Source organism: Diorhabda sublineata, chromosome X (assembly GCF_026230105.1).
Source record: "Diorhabda sublineata isolate icDioSubl1.1 chromosome X, icDioSubl1.1, whole genome shotgun sequence".
NCBI lineage: Eukaryota > Metazoa > Arthropoda > Insecta > Coleoptera > Chrysomelidae > Diorhabda > Diorhabda sublineata.
Genome location: NC_079485.1, coordinates 26249718 through 26276135, shown reverse-complemented (window position 1 = coordinate 26276135; position 26418 = coordinate 26249718). Strand labels below are relative to the sequence as shown.

Here is a 26418-nt window from a genome sequence, read left to right as displayed (position 1 = left end):
GCCAATAATGAAACACAAAAGTCCCTACTAAATCTTCGAAAAGAAATCCACTAAAAATTTTATTGCTCAAATTTCTTGCAAAAATGAAATAATAAACAACTAGTATTTGTAATATTTGTAATGGTAACAACAAGATCAAAATATAAATGCATTTTTTTAATAACATTCATTTGAAATTATGAAAACTTAATATTTGACATCAAATTTCCTAGTAATTGTATCATAGAAATAGAATTCTACATTCATAAATTATATGAATAAAAATTGTTTCTTGAATTCTAATTCATGTGACTGAATCCAAATGTTCTTAGGAATGGATTGTATCATATCGCCCTCTACTGCAATTTCACAAATCTATTTTTGATTCAATTATAGCAATCTGTAGGATGATTCATTGTTGTAATGTTGCCATTGTGTGGTTGAGTATATACAATACAAATTTGATCATTAAAAGCCCTGCATTAGTTTCTTCAAATTTAAATGTCTTTTCATAATAAATAATGTACCAGATCCATATTAATAATAAAGTTAGCTACACAGTATTGATAATTTTTTTAGTATTTTTCTTGTGACAACACTGTACAAGATTGGTTAATTATTCATATCCATCCAGCTCACCATTATTAACAAAAGACATGTTAATTTTGACCCCGTTTTACATTTTTTCAATACTATGACAAAAAATACACTTCATGGTCAATGAAATACCGGTTACTCAAAATGTATTATTAAGAAGAGGGGGTCGGGAGATGACGTGTAGCGCATCCATTTTGTTTTGACCTCGTGTTTGATGTACCATGAATTAAAAGGTTATATATATATGTAATTTGAATTATCTTTTTATCTGTATAAAACACGCTGATAACTAAAATAATATATGGTACATATTTTTTAAAACGTTGTAAATATGAATTATTATCTTTTTATCTTAATAAAACATGCTGATAACTAAAATTATATGGGGTACATATTTCTTATAACCACTGGATAAACCTGTGAGTAGTTTCAATATCGAGAATTTCATAGATTTCTTTTTATGTTTGCTTTTTATCATACATAGATATAGAAGTAAAAAATGTTTCGGCCACTGAGCTCATTTAAATTTTTTTTTGTCTGACTGCAACAGTTTTAGATTAAATTATTATTGTCCAAATCCTCTATCCTACATGTGAAAATCTTACAAAGGATTTTTATTGTAGATTTAAATTTGTAAAAATTGAAAACTTCTGTATCAGATATATCTGACAAACTTAAAATTTCAAATCTATGTACAATATACTAACATACACAATTCCATCGAGTCTTCCATAGATCACTAGTTCATACCTATATCAAAGGACCACACAGTGTAATTAAGTGTTGGAATAGCAGTAATTAACAGAGTTTAGTATGGATATACTTAACAGTTTAATGAATTACAACTTAGCATATACTATCCATACACTTTTTATGGGTTAAAGGTTTGTAATAAAACATCGATCACGAAATAAAAATGTTTAATTGATTGAATTTACATAATATCATTAAGAACGAACGCCTCTACAAATTTCAGAAAGTAATATAAAAAGTAATGGGTATTTAACTTTGATCCATTAAAAGACAGTCGCTATGGGAACTTGAAGAATCTTTTTGCACAGACTCAAAAATTGGAGCTAAATCTTGAGAACCCTTGATTTGGCTAACGAATTCATTAAGATGTGGATTTTTATCTGAAAAAAAGAAATATAATGACTAATGGTGGCAGACCTTCAATTCAAAGTTTGTAAATTATTTGCATTTAGAAAGAAAACATAACTTGACCATATTTATACTTTTTGATAAGACTAAGATTTTTCAATTTTGAAACTGTTAGAATCAAATTGAAAATATATCGGTATATATGAATGGAAGTTAGAGAATCTGACTTGGCACCTAAAAATTCTAAAATCGATAAAACAGTGACAAATCAAGGAACAGAAATAACATAGCAATCAATAACTGCCAATAATGGGTATAAACATTCCTTCCACGAGCTCTAAATGCCCATAACAGGCAAATTTGGGGACGACCCAGTAACATCTACAATAACATATATTCGAAGTAGAAGAATGGCTTATAAGGTGGAGAATAAACATTAACAAAAGCAAATCACAACACATAACTTTTACACTAAGAAAAGAAAAATGTCTGCAATATACATTAACAACGTACAAGTTCCACAATCAACTCACATTAAATATCTAAGAATGCACCTAGCATAGCCGTTATACAATGCTCCCTGCATGTTTTGAACCAGATGATCACGAAGACCTTCTAATTCCAACAAAACAAGAAAGAATACAACAGAGAAGTCAAAGGCTGGTAGTGTTAATCCCCTACTCCAACCATTGATGCAAAGAAGAGACGACCGAAGAATAAAGAGAGTCTGGCCAACTGACCTAAAATGAGAAGTCTTGGAGATTGGAGAAGTCTCATCAGGACATATGTCAGTTTTTTGTTGAATATATAAAAATTGTAAATTCTGATTGTTATTAAAAAACATTTTAAAAACAGCTCTAAATGCATCTTTCTGTTATACAGATGGATTGAAGCAGATGCAAGGAGCTGGATTGGGAATAGCACTAGGAAAATCACTCAAAGGCAAAGTTGTTAGCAATGAAGAACTCAGGAGAGAAACAGCGAGAAATCTCTCTAGAAAGCACTTTTACTTTCTTTCCGATAGCCAAGCGGCTTTGAAGGCTACACCTTCAAGTTAGCGTGATATGTAAACCAGCACTAGTTAACAGGAACACTAAACTTAATGTGGCTACCAGGTGATGAAGAAGTAGACAGCCTTGCTAAAAAAAGGACAACTCCATATTTTGGACCAGAGCCCTACTGTGATTTTATGAGATGTCACATCAACAACGAAATGAACGGATAGCTAAGGGATCAGATGGAGTATGGGGATTTTCTTGAGATGTTCAGAGACGACTTTAAATTGGTGTTTGGTCTTCTTACCAAACACTGTCCCATTACATAGCACCTTAGCATAGAAAGACAAAATGCAAAAAAGGATGGGGGGTGTACGCGGAATTCACCAAATCATAATTTTTCAACAATAATTATGAAAAGATAGTCAGAAATATTTTAACTTTGAAAAAATTCTTAATTGATTTGCCATTATGAGAAGTTATAATTTAAAAAATGAAGGTAAAGCCAACATTAAACCAGATCTCATCTTAATAAGTAGTACTCAAACAATCCACCTCTTTCAGTTGAACAATAAACGTATCTATTATTCAGAGATATTCTCATATTTCTCAGATTTTTAGCTGTAGTTCTACCATAGAGTTGATTTATTTTTTCCTTTAATTCGTTAAGATATATAAATCATACAAAACCATGTTAGTAAACATTTGTTTTAAATAATCACAGAGAAAAAATCCTATGGAGATAAATCTGGTAATCTGGCAGGCACCTTGTTGACATCATCTGAAGAAATAATTCTACTATTGTTGCATTTTCCAAATAATTTCTAACTTTCACGTTACAAAACTCCAATTGTTAGATATTGTCCTCTGGAGATGAATCCTTGCTTATTTGTTGTTTGTATACATTTTTTAAAATTACAAATATTAGCTTAGGAAGCTATAACATTAAAATTAATCAGTAGAATCAAACGTGATTTTACCGACATTCCATTGAAATTTAGTCTGGAAGATTGTAATCAATTTTATGAGATTTTATATTGATTCTCTTTCACATTCAGAAAATTTGACAATATTTCAAGAAAAAAATTAAACAATATAATACTGAGAGATAACTAGTAAGAACAAATTAAACATTAAACAAACAACATTCCTGGATCAATTTTTATATAAAATTGATTGAAAAAAAGTATTATGTAGGAACATAATTTGAAGAGATAATTAACAAAATGAAGAGTCAATTTTTACAAGATAACGCTATTGACAGGAATAAGAAATTAATTTTGTATGAAAATTAGATCAAAAATCATTTGAAATAATTTACAATTATGGTCATCACCTTGATAACACATATAAAATAAATCTTATATATGTATATTAATTACCTGCATCTGGTATGCGCAAAAGAGCAGCTACAGCTCTCATTGCTGATTTTTTCAGTTCATCTTGTTTCTCGTATTCTTGTTTGACTGAATTCGCTTTAACTTTCATTGTTAATGTAGCTCTTAAAGGTTCAACTAGCTTATCTAACACTAAAATAGAAAATACATTAAAATAATCAAACAAACTATTTTGGATAAATTCTTACTTTGATAAACTGCTCCAGGACATATTTGAGAGAGTCTAGCAACCATAAGATAGGTCAACATTTTGATGTCATAGTGATCTTTCAAACCAGTTTCTACGTGATTAATAAATTCAAAGATATCTACTTTGTCTAGACAAGAATCCAGCAAGGTGTACATGCACTCGTAGGCTGCTTTTCTAATATCCAATCCATCATCTACTGTATGTTTAAATGGACCCATTTCTACCTCTCGGATTAAATCTCTCTAAAAAAAAAGAAAAAACTGTCCTCAGCAATGTCATCACATTTTTTTTTTAAATAAATAAATCCAATTTAGTGTATATCATTGTAACTAACTTATTAAAACCCTAGATAAAAGAACAGTGGATCAAAAGAAAAAATTGATTTAGAGATTTATAAAATGGAATCCGATGAATCCTGATGATATTTGGTCATAGTCATTCAACTATTACATATCTGTAGTTTAACTTCATTTCGATGTTTATAATTTGATATATTTAATTTATTAATGATATATTAAGCAGAATGAAGGAGTTGAATGTTTCAAAAACAATGAGGAGTCCACTAGTGGGTCAGTAAAAAATGTATAGTAATCTGTTTGACTAGTTAACAAGTAGATAATTAAAGTACAATATGATTAATTAACCTTGTTAAATTCAATAACTAGTTTATAATTATTATTTTCATGAACTCAAAGTACAGCTAACTGTGTTTGTTTTTATACTGATTGATACTAATAAATAAGATACTTGAAGAGTGGAGTGGGAATCCAGTGGACCAGTTATATTGTTATATTGATTAAAATTAAGTTAATTATTATTATTACTATTACTATATGCAGTGACATATTTTCCAATAACATGACCCGAATATACAAGAATTGATGTTATTCGACGTCAATAGATATCATAAACATGAAGTGATAATCGACCTCAATCACCTTTGATAGACTGTTAACCGAAAAGATCTGACAAAAGTAGACGCCAATTCACCTAAATATACATAAATTGATGTGATACGATCTCAATAAGCTTTCGATTTTTCTATATTACAACATTCCCATCTTGAAACTGTAGATGCCATGAATTTTTATATCGTTAATTTTAAGAAACAAATTTGTCTCAACTTTCGTCCTGTATAATTCTCACATGTATAAAATGAGGAAATGCAGTAGGACTATTGAGTAAGGTACACGTTTTGTTTATTGATTAATGCTATAAGACATCGATATCTCTCGAAATATGGGGTTTATTCAATTTTATACATGAACATGTATAACATTTCTTGAAAATCTTGCGGTTTTGTTCTAAAATGTGGGAAATATAGGTATATAATGAAAGTATCTGAAGAACCATTTATTTTTTACCTGAGATTCCAAAAATCATATCAGTTATTGAAAGGAAAGTATGGTTTGTCGAAAAATTGAATTTTTTTGAGTGAATTTTCCCCTCGATATAATTTTTTTCCTGAAAACTGACAACTTTTTTGGAATCCTCATAACATAAAACCCTTAATATAAATAAATAATAAATAAATGCCTTACCTTGATTATTGTTTCTCCATATAGTTGAGGTAAAGTAGTGTCTAGTAGGTCTCTAATAAGAGACGGTTTATTATGTGCAGCTGTATTGAATGCTACTAATGCCACTCTTCTGACATTTAAATCAGGATCTTGTAAGGTATTTAAGAATTCCCCAATACATAGTCTTAATAATGGATCAATTGAAGCTGGCTGAAATTGGAATAAAATAATTTACTTTGAAGACATACTTAGAAGTATATTAAGAGTAACATATACTTGCCTGATCAGAAATGGTAAATTTCACTGCAGTAACAACAGTGGTTCGAGTTAGAGGCGATGGAGAATTTAAAGAACGTTTAAGCTTTGGCAAAACATTTGTAGGATCTATTAAGGTTAATTTTCCAAGACATTCTGCTACGACGTTTCTTGTTCCTTCTTCAACGCATTCACAATGTCTGTATAATTGTTGCCATATAGGAGTCACGAACGGAAGCAATTGGTTAATTCCTTCAGGAGTTTGGGATAAACATGTTATAACCTAAAATACAAAAGAATAAGGTAATACAATCCATCAATTATTCTACATTGACAACTCATGCAGAATAACACTGAATATATAGGAGGTATATAAAAAATATCTGATTTTCATAGTAAACAGATCTAAAACAAGAAATTATCACAAAAACATATAAAAAGGTCTAAGAAGTAAAACGTTAAAGAAAAATATTATCTAGGCAATGGAAATACATTAATATCATTATGCAGTCATGAACTCACCTCCTTTAAAGAATGTAACAGCAAATATTGTCTTTTTGGCTGATCCTGACTCTCTTTTAATATGAAAGGCAAATACTGTTGTAAATTACCAATACATATACTACCTAGTGCATAGCTCGCAGCTGATTTTACTTCTTCAGACAGTGCAGAAAATGATTGAAATATGACTTGTTTTAAATTGGGAATTGAAGTTAAATCACTAAAAACAAAAAATTATTAAAATTTTAATTAAAATACCCGTAACATTGTTTTGTTGCCACAATCGAGCTTGTAGAATCTACAACAAAAATATTTAGTGTATATACAACAAACTTGCCGCTTCCACACTGAAATGTTCATGAACAAAAAATTGTAATAAATAATATAAGTTTATCAACAAAAAGTGTATACACAACATATAGTGAGGATAGTGAAAAATGAGAACAAAAATATATATTTTACGAAAAAGGAAAAAGTAGGGTAATGAGATGCGAAGACTGTTTGTTGTATCTGAGAGAAAAAAAAATGTTTTGACTTAATGACTTAGAAAGAACATATTTATTATAAAATATAACTGAAGAATAACTTTCCAAAATAAGCTTAATGAATTAAAAAATCTTATTCTGAATAAGCTGAACAATATCAAACTCCATTATACAGAAATATTCCCATATCTCTTACCTATTTAACATTATACTATTAAGTTGGATTATACTGTTTTCAATTAGTCATATCAATAAATATATTTTAAATTCTTGTAGAAAAAAATCATTTGGAGATAAATCTGGGCATCAGGAAGATCACTTGATCACACCAAATAAAAAATAATTCTATAGTGAGAAGTGTATTCCAAATAATTATTGTTAGAAAAACCAATGTCTGGTGGAAATTAATTATTCATTCCTAAACAATAAATTTTAATAAAACACAAACTTCCATCAATTGAAATTCGTATGGTTAGTAACATTTTTTCCAACACTGTATCTGCTCAATGCAATTTCATCCAATAAATAATTAAATAAAACACCATACACCATACATACATACATACATACATATATATATATATATATATATATATATATATATATATATATATATATATATATATATATATATATATATATAAAGACATAAAGGAAACCTTGTATGTGACGAATAAGGAAAAATTAGAAGAAATAGCAAATGAGAAAACCTTGAAAATCAGCTTGCGAACAGAGAAGAAATTGAAGAAGTGGACAAATAAAACGTAAACAGCTTAAAGAAGAAATTTTCAATTTACTTTGTTAGATTTGGAAACCCGAGAAAATTCCCGAAGCATGGAGAAAAGCCATTATATTACCTATTTACAAGAAGGGACACAAAACATTGTGTGAAAATCATAGAGGAACAGCTTTGCTAGACGTCACATACAAAATATTGGCATCAATTTTGAAAATAAGATTTGAAATATACATAGAAAAATTGTTAGGGAAGGTTTAGAAAAGGCAGAGGAACATCAGACCAAATTTTATGATAAAACAGCTAATCACCGACTGTTATAAATATGAGACCAATACAGATCCTTTTTGTTGATTTCAAAAGAGCTTATGAAAGTTTGAACAGAAAAAAGTTAATCCAAATATTACGAGATTTAGATATTCCAAACTAATTCAACTAGATAAAATGAAATTAATAGACCTACACTTCAATAATGACAAAACAAAGTTTATGGGAGTAAAGAATAAATGTGGAAACAAGCCAAAAATAATTTCAAAGTACATAAATGATGGGATATTAATAGAATTTGAGAAAGTAGAAAATTTTATATATTTGAGTGTACTACTAGATAATAAATGTCAAGAAGAAAATGAAACCGAACTAAGAATTGCCAAAAGTAATAGCTGTGCAGGCAGCCATAGAAGAATATTAACAACAAAAGATGTATCCAGTTCTACGAATGTTCGAATTTATAAAACAATTTTGAGATCCACCCTCACATACACCTATGAAACCTGGATAATGACAAAAAGAACTAAACAGAAATTGGACATCTGATAGAGAAAAATACTAACAAGAATTTTTGAAGGAAAACAAATTTAGGATGGGAGAGAAGATCAAACCATGGAATGTACACACTTTTCAATTAGTCACCACTTAAACGTTTATAAAGACAAGAAGGTTACAATGGCTAGATCACTAGAACGAATGGACAAAGACAGACTCTTGAAACGAGTTGCATGGAAGATACCAGAGGGCATGAGGAAAAGAGGTAGACTAATAAAACGGAGGAAGGAAGTAGTGGAAGAATATCTTAGAGAGAAAAAACATACAGAACTGGAGAAAGAAGCAACGGATCAAAAGAGGTGGAGAGAAATTACAAGGATATGAACCTAAATATTCTGCATATAAGCCTATATACAAATAATTAAATAAAATAGATAATGATAAGACTGTGTGTTACTAAAGTAGCAGTAATGGTTTATAAATTCTTGAGTAATGTATATATGCAATTATATAATACTTACATTTCTCTTCCGATTTCACCTACAACTAGCAATGCAAATATTTGCTTCGAGTCAGTGCTTGCAGTTTGAATTTCGTTGATAAATTGTGGGATAACAGGAAGTGCGTGAGAGTGAAAAGTAACTGTGATAGCAGCAACACATTTTGCCAAAGAATAAAAAGCTTGTTTATGTAACGTAGCAGGTGAGTTGCTCGAAAGGTTCATTATTGGCATTAATAACAGTCTCAATAATGAATCATAATTTAAACCAGGAAGATTACTCTGAACTAAAGCCTTGAAAAAGTCTAACATTGACTGTAGGGCTGTACCTAGAAAGTAAAAAGTAGTATTAGTTAAATTATTGGCATATATTTTTCACCTTTAATATTGGCTCAGAATTTATGTCAATTCACGTATTTACTATATTAATTGCTGTACTTACAATCAAATAATCTTTGAGGAATTTAATTAGATTAAGGAAATTATTGACCTCAACATAGTGAAAACGCAATTTGATTAATTCAGAGAGAAATTAAAAAAATGTAAACTTAAATAATATAACTTAAATTATAGGCGTTTCAAATTTGAAAATTTCATAACATCCCATAGTGAATAGTCCCTTTCTTATTTATATAATTATTACTACTAATACTATAAGTTTGTTTAAATATTTTATTTGAATCGCCTATTTCAGCAATGTAGAACATATACATACAATGAAATAAAAAAGAGACTTGGAATGAAAGGGAATAGGGTCAGGGGTGTATGTTTTCCTGGAAATTAAATCTTCCTAATATGGACCATTTTAAACCATGAATAATATCACAAATACTGTCGTCATAAACTGGAGAAGCTAGAAGAGAACAATTTTCATCAGTTTATTTATATAAAGCTAACATGAGCCACATTTATGAAAAAAAATAGAATTTACTCAATTTTAATATATTTTCCAAAATAATATATAGGCGAAGAGAAACAAATATATAGCATCTTATCTTTACTGTATAGTTCAATTTTTGATTTATTGAATTTTTACTAAATAGCAACATTTTATGCTGACATTATTGCATCTAAAGATTGTACTTATGTTTAAAGGTTAATTGTTCTGATATATATGAATAAAGACAATAAAAGATGTAACAATTACAGAGGATCCAACAAATAAGCTGGATTGAATAAGTTGCAAAACTGTATTTGTTATGCAATTCGTTTAATCCAGTTTCCGTGTAGGATCAAAACACATTTGTCCTGATTTTGGTGTGTCTTGATCTCATTAACTATTGATCTCCATTCTTTTTTTTATCCAAATCGCAATAGAAAAAGAATCTAACAATTACAGAGGATCCAACAAGTGAGATGGATTGAATAAGTTGCAAAACTGTATTTGTTATGCAACAAGTTCATCCAGTTTCCATGAAGATCAAAACACATTTGTCTTGATTTTGATGTGCCTTGGTCTTGTTATCTATCAATCTCCATTCTTTCTATTATCCAATTTGCTATCAGTTTTTTCTTCCAATTATATTCTGTTCTAACTTTTGGAATTTTGGAGGGATTTTGAAAAGTGAAGGCTATTAAAACGTATTAAAGGAAAATATACGTTCTGGTCAGAAAATTAATCTGTTGGCATGACAACGATCCCAAGCATTTCTCAAAGCTGTACTAAGAGCACTTGAAATAAATGAAAAGTAAAATGTACTTAAAGTGCCGTCACAGGCACTTGATCCCAACCTGATTGAGTTATTGTGGGACAAATTGGACAAGGAAGTCAGAAAGTAGTCTTCTACTTCCACTTCACATCTTTGAAATATCCTGGAAAATGAATGGAGCCAAATAGACGACAATAATCTGTCGAATTTGATACAGAGGATGTCAAAATTATTATATTCTAATCTATACATTATGTTCTTTAAAATATAAATATCAAAATCGATCCTACTGTTTTTATTTGTTGTGTATTACGCAAACTATAGGGTGGGCAAAAACATTTGACTAGTGGCATATATATTTGTAACTGTAAAAATGTATATACTTTATAACATTACAAAATTTAAAATTATCATAAAACTTACCCTGCAGTAAAGGAGATTTCACAAGCACCATAATTTGAGGCATAATGGTGTCATTAATGTTCTGTAAGGCTCTGGGGTGATACACAGCAATTGATTTTAAAATAATAAGAGTCCACTGTGCAATGTGTAGATCTGACTCATCTAACAGCGGTGGTATTTCCACTACAATGGGATGTAGCAGAGTTTCATTTAGGTCATCATGGTAATTTGTTATCAAACAGTTTATCAATTGTAATGTTGTCAATTTGAGAGCTCTCTGATTTTTTCTCAAAAACAGTCCTAAAATTGGCATAGCTTCTGGCAATATAGGCAATTCAATTTCTAGAATACAAAATTTTTCAATGATATCAAAATTGATATTTTAAAATAAATTACCCAAAGGTGATCCCGCAATTTTAGTCAGAGCTTTTACAGTAGTAAGTCTAGTAATTTCATTTTTCAATCTGTCTAGGAACAAAGGTAAACAATGTGGTAATTCAGTTTTTAAATGATCACCCAAGTTACATATCACCTGTCCCATAGTAGATATTGCTTTTTCTTTGACTTCTTGATCTATATCTGCAGTTCTCAATCGCAACAATGTACAACTATAAATATCTTTGGTGAATGGGGTAAAATCAAATTCGGAATTTCTAGGACTGGTATTCAAAGGTCTGATGACTTTCACAAGTTCTTGTAATACATTCAATGCTTCAGCAGTAATTTTGTAGAAATTATCACCAACAGCATTAATTACAGGGGGTAGAAGAATGCTAATATATGGATGGAAAACCTGAGGTTGATGACTGGTCAACAAACAATAAATAAAAGATAATGCATCTATCTTCATGTTGCTACTGGCATTTTTCTCGCTAAGTGAATACAGTATACCAGGTATCAATTCCCCAATATGAGTACTCAAGGCACCTGGCAATACAGTGCAAACTTCTTTAAGCAATTGGAAACAGTCTTGTCTAGTTTTGATGCTTTTCTCTCGCATTTGACCCTGTACACCTTTCACAAGTAATTCTATTTGTTGTTGTAGAAGAGACATAGCTGTTTCCTCTTCATCATCCATAACCATTGCATTGGGATCCAAATTTACATTAACAGTTGATCTAGTTTGTTTAAGTAACGCAATATATGCGTGAAAAATATCTGATTTGACATTTTCTTCTCGTTCTAGAAAATAAAAGTAAACATTTCATTATTAAATTTTCATTTTAAAGATTGGGTACATTATAACTACTAAGTTGGATTTCTGGATATTTTGAAAATGATAAATTAGTTATCGAAACGAGCATTAGACAGTGTCATTTCAAGTGTTAGTTTAGTAATAGTAAACAGTGTGTTCAGCTCGTATCAATTATGTAATTAATGTTTGGCTGTGTACCAAACTCGGCATTTTAAAATTAAATATGGATGAACAAATGTTTGAAATAACAAATGAAAGGGCTAAATAATTTTACAAAAATAAAATGCATTTTGTAACCTTTGCCATTGACAAAACATCTCCAAATGAAAAGTCATATCATTTTATAAACTAAAACTTCCTCAGTTTTTAACATAATTTCATATTACTTCACTTTTTTCTTTTTAAAACTATACATGTATCAATTATTTAATTTGAACTAACATTTTAAAACTGTTTTTTTTACCTTTAAATCTAGCAATAAGAGCAGGAGATAGGACTTTATAAAACTCTGGAAGTAGTTCATGTCTTGTAGAAATAATAGCTTCTAAGCATTTCGCTGCTGATCTTCTAACTTTCCAGCTCATATCATCATCATCACTGTACTCATCATTTTCTTCATCTTCTTCATCATCATCATATGGATCATTTTCACCATTTGCACTTTCATCTTCATCATAATTGTAATTAGGATCGTACACCATATATTTCAAACATAATTCTGTGATCTATAATAATAATTACTTAGTTTTACAATTTAAAATATTTGTATATAAGACACTTACTGAGAGTATATGTTTAGAAATTTCTTTTGGGCATCGATTAATGAAACTTTCAAATGCTTGTAAACAAAATTCTCTAAGTTCATCATCATCTACTTGGCTGCATTCTAAGATTAGTGGTACAAATTTTTCAATATTTTCACCAAATTTATGCCCTGACTGGCGACTATGAAAATAACAACATATTGAAATTATAATATAAATTTCCAATATAATTTCCTCTTTAATTCCTTAACACGTGTAGAATATTGATCAATTGAATTTGATGAAAAATTAAATGAAAAATTCCAATGATACTGATGGTAAATGCTTACTTTGAACAAAAAAACTAATCAATAAAATTCTATGTTTTAAATGTTTTTGATAAGAAATCTTCACTGATAAGTGTTACCCTTATAGATCTCAACCAACAATCAGCTAGTAGTAACAATGCTACAAGAAATAACATTTCACAAAATCAATCAATATCTACCACATAAACGACAACAGTCGAAAAGGGTTTCTGACTGTTAAGTTTTTACTACCCAGTAAAGTTTACCTTTCAAAACTAATATTATAACTCCTGAACCCACTTCTGCCCTTGCTCAAGCAAATATCAGTAATAGAAATAATCTAGATAATCTATTTTAGAAAGATTTTAAAACTGAAGACCTTTACATTGTCCACTGGGATGATATAATTCTTGCTAATATTATGAATCCAATTTCTGTTGATAGAGTTGTAATTATATTATCTACCATTAAAGTAAATCAGCTTCTTGACATACCTAAAGTTTTATAGGGATCTGCAGAAAATCATGCTATAGCTATTTAGAATGTGTTACACGAATGGAATGCCGATACAACATGTTTTGCTTCTTTATTTTCTTTTTAATCTTCAGTTTAATCCAAATTGGATATTGAATGAACTCTTCATTAATGTAATTTTAAAAATAAGAATATACTTATATTAGAATTATCAAAATGTATAAATATTTTCTTAACACATCATCGGAAGACAAAATATTCAAGTAATATGACAAAATCAAGGAAATTTGACAATAATTTTAAGCATGAATAATAAAATATTCGTAAATAAAAAATTTTTGTACTCACCAGACTGCAGCAACACACTGAACATAAGTTCTAACCTGAGAACTGTTTTTATCTGAACATAAACCATCATAGAGATGTTCAATGAGTTTAGTATACAATGTATTATTACAAGAAAGTACCAAATTACTACATGCACTTATAGTACGTTTTCTAACAGCTTGACGTTGAGAGCATAATTGAGGTAAAAGCGCTGTCAAAATAGAGCCATGAAATGCTTGTAAGACTGGACCGAATCTAAGCAATAAATCTGTTATTATATCTAATGCTTCTAATTGTACAGATACATCTTCTTGCTACAATAGTTATTAATAATAATGAAAATATGTGTGAAAATCATAGTTGATTGTGCAATTATTTCAAGGATTGAAAAAAAAACTAAAAAGTACTTACTCTTTCAATTGCAGTTGTTAACCTACCAGTAATTCTTTTACATATATTACCAGATAGACCGCCAGTTGCTTGAGGAAGTTCTGCAATAACAGTTTTTAGTCCAATGCTTGAAATATCTCTTAGCTGTTCTTTATCAGAAACCATGTTTGTACAAAGAGATTCAACAATTGTTTCAACCTGGTATTCTTTGACTTTATTCACTAGTGGACCCAAACTTGAAACATAAAACATTAAGTATTCGAAGAAGTAATTAAAATAAATTATTAGTTACCATTTGACAGCAAGGTTTTGCACTTCTCCATTTTTGTCTTCAAGTAATTTTAACAGCATCCGTACCACTTTCCTTTCAGAATCATCATCTAATTTAATACTATCCTTTTGTAACTCAGTCATTAAATCATTAGTTGCCATAAAACGAAAATCCTTATCTGAAGAAGTCATCTGCAACATATCAAGGAGTTTGAAGATGTGCATTTTCAAATTGGCTTTTTATGATTGAATATTAATTCTGTGGTGGAAATATCTGCCAATTTAAACTATATTAGCACAGTTTATTGTATAATGAATAAAACTTGCGAATATTATGTCAATTGTGAGATATTTTCAAAATTTTTAATGTCAAACAATTTTGTTTTAAATTTAGTAGTGCAAAAAGCCCACTTTACCTTTTCAAGAAGATTCGCTATTTGATACGATACACTCGCCATTATTACTATATTATAAAAGCACTTTCAAATAAAAAGGATAACAATTAAGTTAAAATAATATAAATATTATATATATATATATAAATTAAATTCAAGAAAATTATATGAAAATCATCATTTATAGGTTAAAATTGATAATCGAGAAATTTACATAGCACACACTTTTTTTGGTTTTTAGTAAATAGTATTATTTATTATTTTTCATTATCTGTTGCAAAAACTAAATTGCTTTCAAGTTTTTCTATGAAAATGTGCAAAATGTACAAAATCACTCTTCTTTTATTCAGATCTTTAATATAATTTTATAAACTGTATGTGCGACCAAAGGAGCACGAATTATTACGAATATAAGAGATAGAGACGGATATACAGGATCACTTAAATCCAGATCTGACTGAATACCCTGGTATAAGTGGCAAGAAACGATTTCCAACGGTGCAATTCGAGCGAACAAAATATGACGTACTGAACTTCTCCGGCCTTTCTTTACAGATAAGGCAAAGCTTAATACAATTAAACGTTCAAAATATTGGTTTTGAAATACAATTAATCTCTAATTTTCTCTAATTTGCCTAATTCGTATACTTTTACTAGATAAACAGCAATTGCTGTAGCCAGGCTTCGAATTAGTTTCTACGCATGATCGTAAAATATATTCATTGTTTTGTGAATGTAACGATATATTCAAAATTTCTTGCAATGCAAGGATAAATAATTTTCTACGATTTTCTTCTAATATAGTGAACTCGTTCATTAGCCAAATGGCTAGAGATAGGGAATAATATAGCCGCAGCTGTACACGCCTCTACATAACAACACTCATTCAATCAACTTCAAAAGCTGTTTGGTTTGTCGATCCACTTTTTTGCTTCCATTATTTTCAGTCCTTTTTCTTCACGCACCCCCTCAAGGAGCCGTTGGATGAATGGTACCTGAGGCCGAATCAGGTGTCGCAAACATTGTCTGAGGGAACCCTGGTGAAATTCCAAAGGCCCTGCCAGAGCAGGGACCCCGACAGTTCTGAGCAAACTGGCACCACGGAACTCACTACCCCAAAGCATCGGCATCTATCTATGTCGAAGCTCTGACAAGGCCTAGCTCAAACGCCGCAATATCAGAAGGCTAAATCTGACGAGACGGCTTAGGGCATAACGGCCCCGGATTCTAAGGGTTCCTTAACCTCCATATAGAGCTTCTTAAAGTCGTAACACTGTACCTCTAGTAGGGCCCGATAGCTATGCGAAATCGGAGAGACGATCGAATCTGTAGCTGACCATGAGTCGGGCGGGACAGCCCGATACCGACTTCATAGAATAACATGCGCTGAATTCCTTCTACGCGGTGACTCTGGTTATCAGGCAGTCTCCATCTGACAGCGGAACCAAGCCACGCAGTTTCTCTCTCTTTGGCTAGTTAGTAATCATATACTAGTTCGGTTGAAGCCAAAGCGTCTGATTGGCTTTTCAGAGCACACTGTTCCTTGGGAATTTGAAGTGGGGCACGTCGGGTCTATTAGCAGGCCTATGTGCTTAACGATCCTTGGCCACCCAATACTTTACTATGATCTATACCTCACGCGGTGGTATGCAAACGCACACACAATGAGCGAATTTAATACGATTAACATATCCCAACAACCACCACAATCTCAGTTCAGCAGAGGAAAAGTTTTCTTATATCAGGGCCATTCCCGAAATTAACCTTATCCTACATAAAAATATCTCTATCCCATTAAAAAAACAAACCAACGGGACTATCTTATTTCCAAGTTGGAAGAATAAAATTCACTTTTCGTTTCTTGAATGAATATAGCGCATTTTCATGGATGTATGAGGTATGTTCAATATGTTTTTGTTTTTAAGCTTTTACGTATCAAGGGTCTGACCAATCTTAGAAGTAAAAAACAATATTCCAGACTACGACGTATCTTTTATTATATATATGTATAATAAATTATTTCTTACGCTATTCTGTTTATAAATCTTTTTGTATATAAACATGAACCAATTCTATTAGAAACCAATAAAATATCTTTCTTTACAGAACATGTATTAGTTTTTTAATTTCCTTAGTTTCATAAGTTCCTTAGTATCAGCTTCTTCTTGATTTAGATTTTGAGCTTTCAGTATCCTAAAAAGTAATGGGGTTATTTTAGACATTCCGGTTGATGTAATTAAATGTATACTACTTGTATGTATATACTCTTTTTTTTCCAATGAAGTACTTACACTGGATGTTGTTAAATGACCATTACTGCCATTCCTCACTAAAGGTCTTTGTGTAGAACTAGTCTCATGTTTTTTTTCGATTCCTCTTTCAACACTAAAAAAATTCATCAACATAAAAAATAATCATCTTTAATTCTTATTAAAAGCAGAATTGCAATCAACTCAATTCTGTTTGATAAATGAAACAGGAGAAAATGATGAATCTTTGCTGCTAGTGAATTTTCCAGAAATACAGGAAAAGGAGTAAGAAGGAGATATTATTAACGAGAGGATCAACTCGTATAACTTCTATGAAATTGAGCTAATAGCTAAGGGGTAGAGATATGTTTCAGCATTAATTAAAGGTTTTGCTAGTTTCTGCAAAATACTTATGTTTAAAGTATACCTGTTACTCCTTGATGTAGAGCCTGCTTTTTTAAATATGCCCGTAATTCTTTCTTTTAAGTCTTTTTTACTTCCTTTAGTGTCCTCCATGCTCTCTCCCGAATTTGTCTAAAATAGCAAAATAGTGAGTTAGATTTTCAACTTATATATATATATATATATATATATATATATATATATATATATATATATATATATATATATATATATATATATATATATATGTATATATATATATATATATATATATATATATATATATATACTCAATTTCAAAAAATAAATATATTATTATCAATTTTAACATACTCCAAACTTTTATATCATAACCTGTTAATATTAGTAAAATAAATGTAATTGAATACCTTGGACGATAACGGTCTCATCGGTGGAAAAGTGTCTGGATCTTTATCATCTATACTTCTTGATTTGGTTAATTTTTTAAGTTTGCCTATCAAACTTTTCTTCTTCTTCTTTTCCCCTGAATCACTTTGCGTAGAACCAGTTGATAACCTACTATCCAAACTTGCATCCCTTCTTGTTCTTCCAGATTCAACGTCTGAATGAAGATCCAATGAATTTAGACTAGACAAACTATTATCATTGGTCCATATATTTTGTTCTGTCTGAATAGTATGTTCTAATGAGATACTTTTACGTTTTAAATTTCCTTGTGAAAGTCCAGAGCTTCTTCTTAGGTCAGGTTTATGTCTTAAGACAACATTGTCATGTTCTGTGGAAGTAGCTCTTCTCACACCCATTGTTCTTCTAATACGTTCCCTTTCAGCATCGTCTTCTGAAAATCGTTGAAATCTTCTTAGGTCTTCAGTTGTGTGTACAAGTCTTTGCATGATATATTGAATTTGTTGCTGTTTCTCTTCTGGTCCCATAGAAGTTTCCCTCCTCTCCAGAGCAGGAGAAGTCTCTCTAGATTTAGATTTTGTTCTCCTTGGAGGAGTTGGAGTATAAGGAGCTTCATTTTCTTTAGAAAAAAACAGTTCTGGAGCTAATTGTTTCAATGTATCCATTTGCTCAATTAAAGTATTTATTTTCCTGTCGTCACCTTGTTGATCAAGTTTTTTCTTACCATTCATAATTGATCGATATTCTTCTCGCTCTTTGTCATATTTTTCTCTTTCTCTTCTCAACTTCTCATTAGTTGTTCGTAATTTCGCATGAGCATCTCTCAATTCTAAAAGATCGCATTGCAGTTCTGTGACTTTTTTCTTATTTTCATCTTGATCTTCCTCCGAAGCTTTCTTTAACTGATCTAACTTACGTTTAGCTTCTAATCTCTCTTTGTCTCTTTCTCGTTCAACTTCGAAAAGAGTTTGTCTTAAATCTCTGGCTAATGTAGCCGTTTCTTGTAGCAGTCTTTGCTGTTCTTCTCTTTCTTTTTGCCATGCCAATTCCATTCTTGTTCTTATACCTACCACTTTTGTCCTACCACTATTCAGTACTTTCTCTTCTTCTAACTCATTTATTTTGGAATGCATCTCTGATAATCTAACTTCAAATGATGAACGCTCTGAAACTAACTCCGTTTTCAATCTTGAAGCCTCTAGTCTAGCTTCTGATAGCTCATCTTCCATACAACTTATTTGCTGTTCCAATGTTGCCACTTTTAACTTGGATTCTTCTAACTAAAATAAAGAAAAATCCATTTAAATGTATAATTAATTTGATAGAAAATATTTGTTTTCACCTCATCGTAATGAATAGTTTTAGGCTCTGTTCTGGGTAATTTTGGTGACTGTTTCAAATCTCCAATGGTTTTTTGAGCCATTTCTAACATATGTTTGTACGTATCTTTCTCTCTTTTAAATCTACTCAATTGATTTTGTAAGGACTGTAATTCTCCATTTACCACGTTCATTTGACTTTCATATCTCATTTTTAGTTCCGCTAAGTCAGATTTCTTACTTTTCTCGAGATTATTTAGCCTGTGAAATATTTCCAAGAATACATTAGCAAAAGCGAAATGTTATGAATAGAAGTAATAATTAACCAACTATGCCATTACTGAATACAATATTTAAAAATCTGTCAAATTAGGTATTACAAGACCCACATTTGGTGAAGTTACCATGTTCACATTTTATTAAATAAATCGACATATTTCAGGATTTTTGTAAAAGGTTAATTTTTTGGATAATAAAGAATTTGTTCCATAATATAGCCACACTCTTTATATTTTCAGTTTATAAGATTTGTAGTAAACTGTGTAGCCTACATAAGTTGTTCAGTATTTAAATTAAAGCTTATTACAATTGCTATAATTTTTTTCTGCAAAATGAAAAAATTTTCCCATATTGGGCTTTTCATTTGAACAAAAAAAATTGAGAAGTTTTCTAATTTTTTTGTCCGGTAATTTTGGAATTTGAAGTGTTGGTTTACCAATACCTCACACCTGACTCAAAGAATGCCAAAGAATATGTCAGCAGCTGCACAGAAATTTCAGCTATTCTACCTTTCCCCTTTCTATAGAATTAGACTTTCTTAGGTAATCAATTACTCTATACAAATCCCTAATGCTTCTAAATGTTCTTGATTTTAGATCTCTTCTGTTTTAAAATTAGTTTTTTTTAATAATTTTTGATAGACTGAAGTCGAAACTTCAATTTTTTATCAATCTTCAATTTCAAAACAGAAGAGACCTAAAATCAAGATCATTTAGAAGCATTAATATATCAAAAGGTGTAAGAAATAAGAAATTGAAAGAATCCCTAATTATAGGTTCAGTTTTTCAATACTTTTAAGAAACAAAACTTTAGTGTAAAGATTTCTACCTCACCGGTTTAAATAATAGAAGCTACGTTTTTCATATAAATTATCTTCACCTACATTTTTGAATAAGTGAATAAATTTTAGATGCGTCAATAAAATTTCTTGACAGAATTTTTGTCAACTCTCCCCACATTTTAGTTCCACTGACTTGAAATGTATTTGTGGAAAATACTTTAAATTCAACATTTCTTTGAACAATATTTTCGCAACTTCTACAGCTACCATTGGAATCTAAATCTGAGTTTAGGTACATGTAAAAAAGAATGTAGAAGTGATTCATCATCATCGTCATATAGCTCCCCAGTGGAGCGAAGGGTACCTGTCGATGTTTCAGCAGCTGTGGTGAAACGATGAGGTCGCTATCTTCATGCGTCGTTATGTGGGTTTCGTCTAATTAATTATTTAACATTAAAATATAATATAGTAGTCAGTGCTTATGTAGAAATTATATTTAAATTATGCTTCTCAGCCAGCAATGAAGATTTTTTTTCAATTTTTGGACTATATATTACATTAGAAATAGGCTATATATATTTAAATGTGTTTCCAATATAATATGATAAAGTATTCATTCATATTGAATGTGACTTTTTTGCCATCTACTGTTATTATCTATACTCTGTTAGCTTCTTATTACCTTCTATATTTCAGCTGTTAAAAGGAGTATCATTAAACAATTCAATTCTCAACAACAACAGTTCTTTTACGATAGTTCTTCTCCATGTTCGTACAGGTCTACCTCTTTTCATTCTGCCTATTGTATTATAATTAAACGCTTATGTTCATTTCTGGTTTTCATAGTGGATCTATCATTTTTGCTTTGCAATCCTTATGTCTATTTTCTTTTCTTCAGTTATGTTCCATAAGTATTCATTACTTTTCCTAATTGGTCTCAAATTTTTGCAGATAACTTATATAAGCACCTGTTGATAAACATTTACATTTTCTGGAACATCATAAAAGCGATTTACGCCAGGCCTACTCTTGGATGCGTCAGCTGACTATTCCCATACTTCAATAGTCCCACTCATTTATAATGCATCAGTGAAAATTTTCTTAAACATTGCTTTCCACAATCTTGTACCAACATTTTTTTCTTTTCTCAAATTTTACAACAACCATTGTGATCTAAATCTAGACACATAAAATAAGAATGAAGAAGTTATTAGTTTGCTAGACTAGCTAAACCAACTGGCCTTCATTATGGTAATCAAAGATAAATGTAGACATCATAGCACGAACCACTTCTGCTTTTTCAGTAGCAGTTGAGGAGTTCGAGCGAGCAGCTGAAGTAATAAGACTTAAAATCAGTGAACAGAAAACCGTGTACATGAGAACCTCAAGTAGATCCCCGTGAATAGTGAAGATAATGACGTTGGTGCAAGGCAAGAGTTGCTGCGGGGAACAGATGCTTCTGGGCAGTCTAGGGAGCGCTCTCACGAAGGTCAAAGCTCAAAATGTACAAGACAATAATCGATCCCGTAGTCACATATGGATGCGAGATATGGACTATTACGACGACAAGTGAGCGGATTTTGAACTGCTGCGAATGTAAGAACCTACAAAAGATTTTTGGCCCTATTTGCGAGAATGGTGCGTGGAGGATCTGGAGGATTTGATGGCGATTTCTGATCGATACCCTCGCAGAGCCATGCATGGAGTTCTTGGAAGACGGCGATTGAGAGGACGACCGCGCCTTCGCTGGTCGGAGGACGTTGAGGCGGACCTAATCCAGCTAGGGGTTCGAAGTATAATTCTTCATAATAATCATGTTCTATAATTTGAGAAGAAAAGTTGGGGAAATTGTTTCAATATTGTTTCAGATAACCATATCATTAAAAATAAAATAGTATTTGAAAGAGTTAACTATTCTCTAATAGAAATACAATACCTTATCCTTAGCTGTTTAATTTCCTTTTCCATAGCACTACTATCTGCATTAATATTTCTTTGTATTTTATTAACTTTGTCATAATCGTCTAATTTTTTCTTAAGATCGTCGCTTTCTTTTCTCATGAAGTCCATTTGGCCATGAATAGCATCATACTCCTTTTTAAGTTGGTCATACTCTGATTGTTTTTCTTCGAGCAACGCTTTCAGTCTTTGTCTATCCGAGTCACTACCAATAGAATTTGGTCTTGATTTTAATTTTGACTCCAGTTCTAGTTTCTCTTTGATCCAAGTATCGTTTTTAAAGTTATATGTGTCTCTTAGAGTTTTTAATTCTGATTCTAGCTGTTCTGTCTCACGTTTGAGATTTTTATATTGTCTGAAACATAAAAGATATAAATATTTATAATTTATCAATAATATTATTTTAGTTACATATAATTTAGAGCCTAATTGTTGAGCTACTAAATATCATATATTATAAACTAATTAAATACAATACTAAATTAATTCCTTAATTCATTGAAGAATTAAAATTTATTTATTCCAAGTAATTTTTTCGTTATATAATTTTTACAACCAGATTATGTGTAAGGTCATCTAACTTCCTCTCTGAATGGTTTTGTTTCTACCATAATCCTGCAGAAACTATAGCTGTATATGGTAGGAAAAAGGGCAAATAAATGATTGTTAGAGCCTTTTACTGCTACTATCAATGTCTTCAATATTTTTAATAAGTACAAAATTTGAAAATTCCTATGTGGGTTGTTTGTATTGTTCATTTTACCCCATACCTCCCTATATGAATAGCTGTAGTTTTTTGGAGGATGTGATATAAAGAAAAGTATTCATAGCATATTGGTGCAAATTCACTAACCTTTCTAACTATGAAAATGTTAATTTAAATAGAAATTATTTTTCTGATTGCGAAATTTATACATGGCTACTTACGATTCTATAGTTTCTTTTTCCATGACCAATTTAGCTTTGGTAATCACATGCTCTTCCTCTAATATTTCATATTTAGCTGTTAATTCGTCATATTTTCTTATTTCTTTCGTAATTGTAGCTTCTAATTCAGAAATAGTTTTTTGTAATGTTTTGGTTTCTGGTGATCCAGATTTGTTTTGTTCCAACTTTTTAATCTTTTCTTTTAATGTTGTCAATTCCAATTCTTTATTTTTTTGTTCTTTTTCGTTGTTGGCTTTCAGTACATCTAGCTTTTTCCTTTCATTCTGCAAAAGAATATAGATTATAGTATACAATTTAAATAACCCCAATTAACCAAGAGAAATATGTGAAGGAATTAATGAATTAATTATACTTTCATTCATATGCTAAATGATGAATTATAAACTGAGTATAATTAGCAAACCTGTAAATCAATTTCCATTTCTTTTATTTTCTTTTCGTTTTCCAATTTGCCATTTTTATTTTCGAGCTGAGCTTTAGATAATTTTTCTTCTACAGATTTATAGGATTTATTTACTCTGTCTAATTCTTCTTTTAATTTAGCAATTTCTGCACTTTCTAATTCACCTACTTTCTTGTTAGTTTTTGATACAAGCTCCTTTTCAGCTTCTAAATTCGTTTCCTAAAAATTAGAACTATCAATTTGATTTTTAAATATTCTAATACAAAATTTAAACTTGAATTTTTTAGCTTCAAGTTGATTTTAGCATAATAATTAATGATTAAAATTTATAGAATACTGAAAAACTTTATGAATATTAGTGAATTTTACAATGTTTTCTTTAATTTTAATTTGATATTAAAAACATTTCTGATGAAAACCACATCTTTTAAAAATAGAAATATTTATAACTATTGAATAAGTTAATAAAAAATTACATGCTGAATTACATTTTGAAGATTTTTAATAAAAAATTCACATTTATTGATTCTGTTATGAATTTCATAGTTCATTAGAAATAACTCTGTTTCTATGGCAAATATGTTGAACTTGAAAGATAAAAATTTTAATCTGTACAATTTTTATCCAAAAATTTTTTTTATATATTTATGTTTTTAAGATATTTTTAAAAAGTTATTTTTGGAGTATTATCTACCACCCAAATAAAAATTAAACTTTTTTAATAAATTATTCAAATGTATGCTGAAATCAACTTTATTGGAAATGCAGAGTCGCCTTTAAAATGGTAACTGACTCCCAATTTAATTGGACTATTATGAGATTGTTATTCCATGAAATTGTGAACAGTGAAATTATTAGAGTTGAATCTGCCTAAAGACCTTCATTTTGTAACATAATTAAGTTTCAGTCAATCATTTCATTATATTTTTTTATCAAAAATAAAGTAGTTGCAATTTTTTGATAATTTGTGAAATGAATTGCTCCATTACCAGTTGTTTCACCAATTTATCTTTTTGTTGAATAGTACTTTCTAATGCATTTATTTTCGTTGTTAATGTTTCTATTTTTCGGTTCAATTTCTTTTTCTCTTCTTCCCATTTTGCTTGGTCTTTCTCTAGCGACTGCAGTTTAAGCCGTTCTTTTTCAATCTGAAAAAAAGTAATGTGTAAGAAGCTTCATAATTGAGACTCACAAGCAATTATTTTGGTATAAAAGATACTAATTTAGTTCGAGCAACCAACACTAAACTTTTTTATGATCGCTATTAATGCACTAGTCAACCAAAGTAAGTGTAAGTTACTAAAAATAAACAAAATAGCAGAGCTCAATTTAATAAATTTGATCCGAGCAGTATGGCTGATTGTTTGGTTACTACAGTTGCATTAACTTGATTGTTAGAATCTACACTAAAACATTTTTTTTCTTAAGAAGCAGCTTGTAAGAAACGGCTATAAACTTTTCACCTTATATAATGCTTGAACGATAAAAATTGAAATACAAACCTCATTAGTTATTTTATTATAATCTTCTTTCAGTTTTTTAATTTCTTTTTCTTTTCCTTCCAATGTTTGCTCAAGTGAATTCGCTTTCTGTGTTAAAGTATTTAAATCATTTTGCTTCGTTGCTGAAGATTCTAAAAGACGAAATACTAAATAACAATATTAAAATACAATTTTATATAATCTTACTGAGATTAGCTTGTAATTTTGAAATTTCTTCCCCTAGAGACTTCTTATCGTTGCTTAGTTTCGTTTTGTCTTTGACTAATTTATCTAGTTCAGTCTGTAAGGAAGATTTTTCTGTTGAATATTTATCTAAAGATTCTTTAAGTTTGTTTATTGTTATACTAAGCGCTTCCTTTTCTGTGACAGCTGTACTAGATTTTAATTTTTCATCCTCAAGTTCTTCAATTAAATTATTTATTTTCTTTTTTGTTTCTTCCAGTTCATAAGTGACTTTTTTTACTTTTGAATTGGCTTCCTCCTCAAGTTTTATTTTTTCATTTTCATTAGTTTTCAGAACCTGGAGAATTTCTCCTATTTCTTTTTCTAAATCACTAATCATTGTCCTCATTTGGTCTTTAGAAGTTAGTGCTGAAATTTTTTTTGGGGTCCTTTGACTGAATTTCTTAAAATCGCCCTAAAAATATGATAAAAAACTTTTTTTACTTTCAAACGGGGGTTGGGTTAAGCACTGTATTTTCATATAACTGTAGAATGGTATTAAAGAACTGGAATAAAATTGAAAATCAATTTCGAGAATAACTTTTCAGGAAGAATCATTAAGTTTAGATAATCGAGCATACTATTACAAATTAACATATTTAGTAGTTCTCAAAGCCACCCCTGTCTAATAGAATACTATGGAGTGAAGAGTCAGTAGTTTAACTAGTGTAACAAAAGATTTTAATAAGTAAATATAAATTATTAGTTAGTGTATTTGAAATAGTTATTTGTATAATAGTGAAGTGAGTAAATAAATTTGAAAGACGAAAATATACTGTATTTATCGTACCTAT

General features: G+C 30.1%; 2 protein-coding genes across 7 annotated transcripts in view; both read right to left on the bottom strand.

Moving 5' to 3' along the window:
- Positions 1-1479: 1479 nt before the first annotated feature.
- On the bottom strand, positions 1480-15548 carry LOC130451239 (cullin-associated NEDD8-dissociated protein 1). 2 transcript variants are annotated; one of them, XM_056790133.1, is made up of 15 exons: positions 15195-15548; positions 14801-14970; positions 14530-14743; positions 14140-14432; positions 13049-13211; positions 12730-12991; positions 11468-12253; positions 11093-11413; positions 9043-9349; positions 6557-6755; positions 6056-6317; positions 5801-5985; positions 4258-4501; positions 4055-4201; positions 1480-1709 (listed from the first exon to the last, which is right to left on the bottom strand). In XM_056790133.1, the coding sequence occupies exons 1-15, from the start codon at positions 15234-15236 to the stop codon at positions 1579-1581; spliced, it is 3726 nt and encodes a 1241-aa protein (XP_056646111.1). In that variant the 5' UTR covers positions 15237-15548; the 3' UTR covers positions 1480-1578. The 2 variants fall into 2 exon arrangements, with proteins under 2 accessions (XP_056646111.1, XP_056646110.1); XM_056790132.1 differs by having other exon boundaries at positions 5801-5989; positions 6060-6317.
- A 1597-nt stretch (positions 15549-17145) lies between these two features.
- LOC130451238 (myosin heavy chain, striated muscle-like) overlaps positions 17146-26418 on the bottom strand; it is a 34757-nt gene continuing 25484 nt past the window's right edge. For all 5 annotated transcript variants that reach the window (XM_056790127.1, XM_056790129.1, XM_056790128.1 and 2 more), the window contains exons 14-24: positions 25589-26039; positions 25403-25533; positions 24890-25048; positions 23901-24119; positions 23477-23760; positions 22527-22904; positions 19554-19791; positions 18214-19491; positions 17850-17956; positions 17465-17558; positions 17146-17366 (exon numbers count right to left, since the gene is read on the bottom strand). In XM_056790127.1, the coding sequence (XP_056646105.1) occupies positions 17328-17366; positions 17465-17558; positions 17850-17956; positions 18214-19491; positions 19554-19791; positions 22527-22904; positions 23477-23760; positions 23901-24119; positions 24890-25048; positions 25403-25533; positions 25589-26039 (3378 nt within the window). In that variant the 3' untranslated portion in view covers positions 17146-17327. The remainder of the gene's footprint in view (positions 17367-17464; positions 17559-17849; positions 17957-18213; positions 19492-19553; positions 19792-22526; positions 22905-23476; positions 23761-23900; positions 24120-24889; positions 25049-25402; positions 25534-25588; positions 26040-26418) is intronic.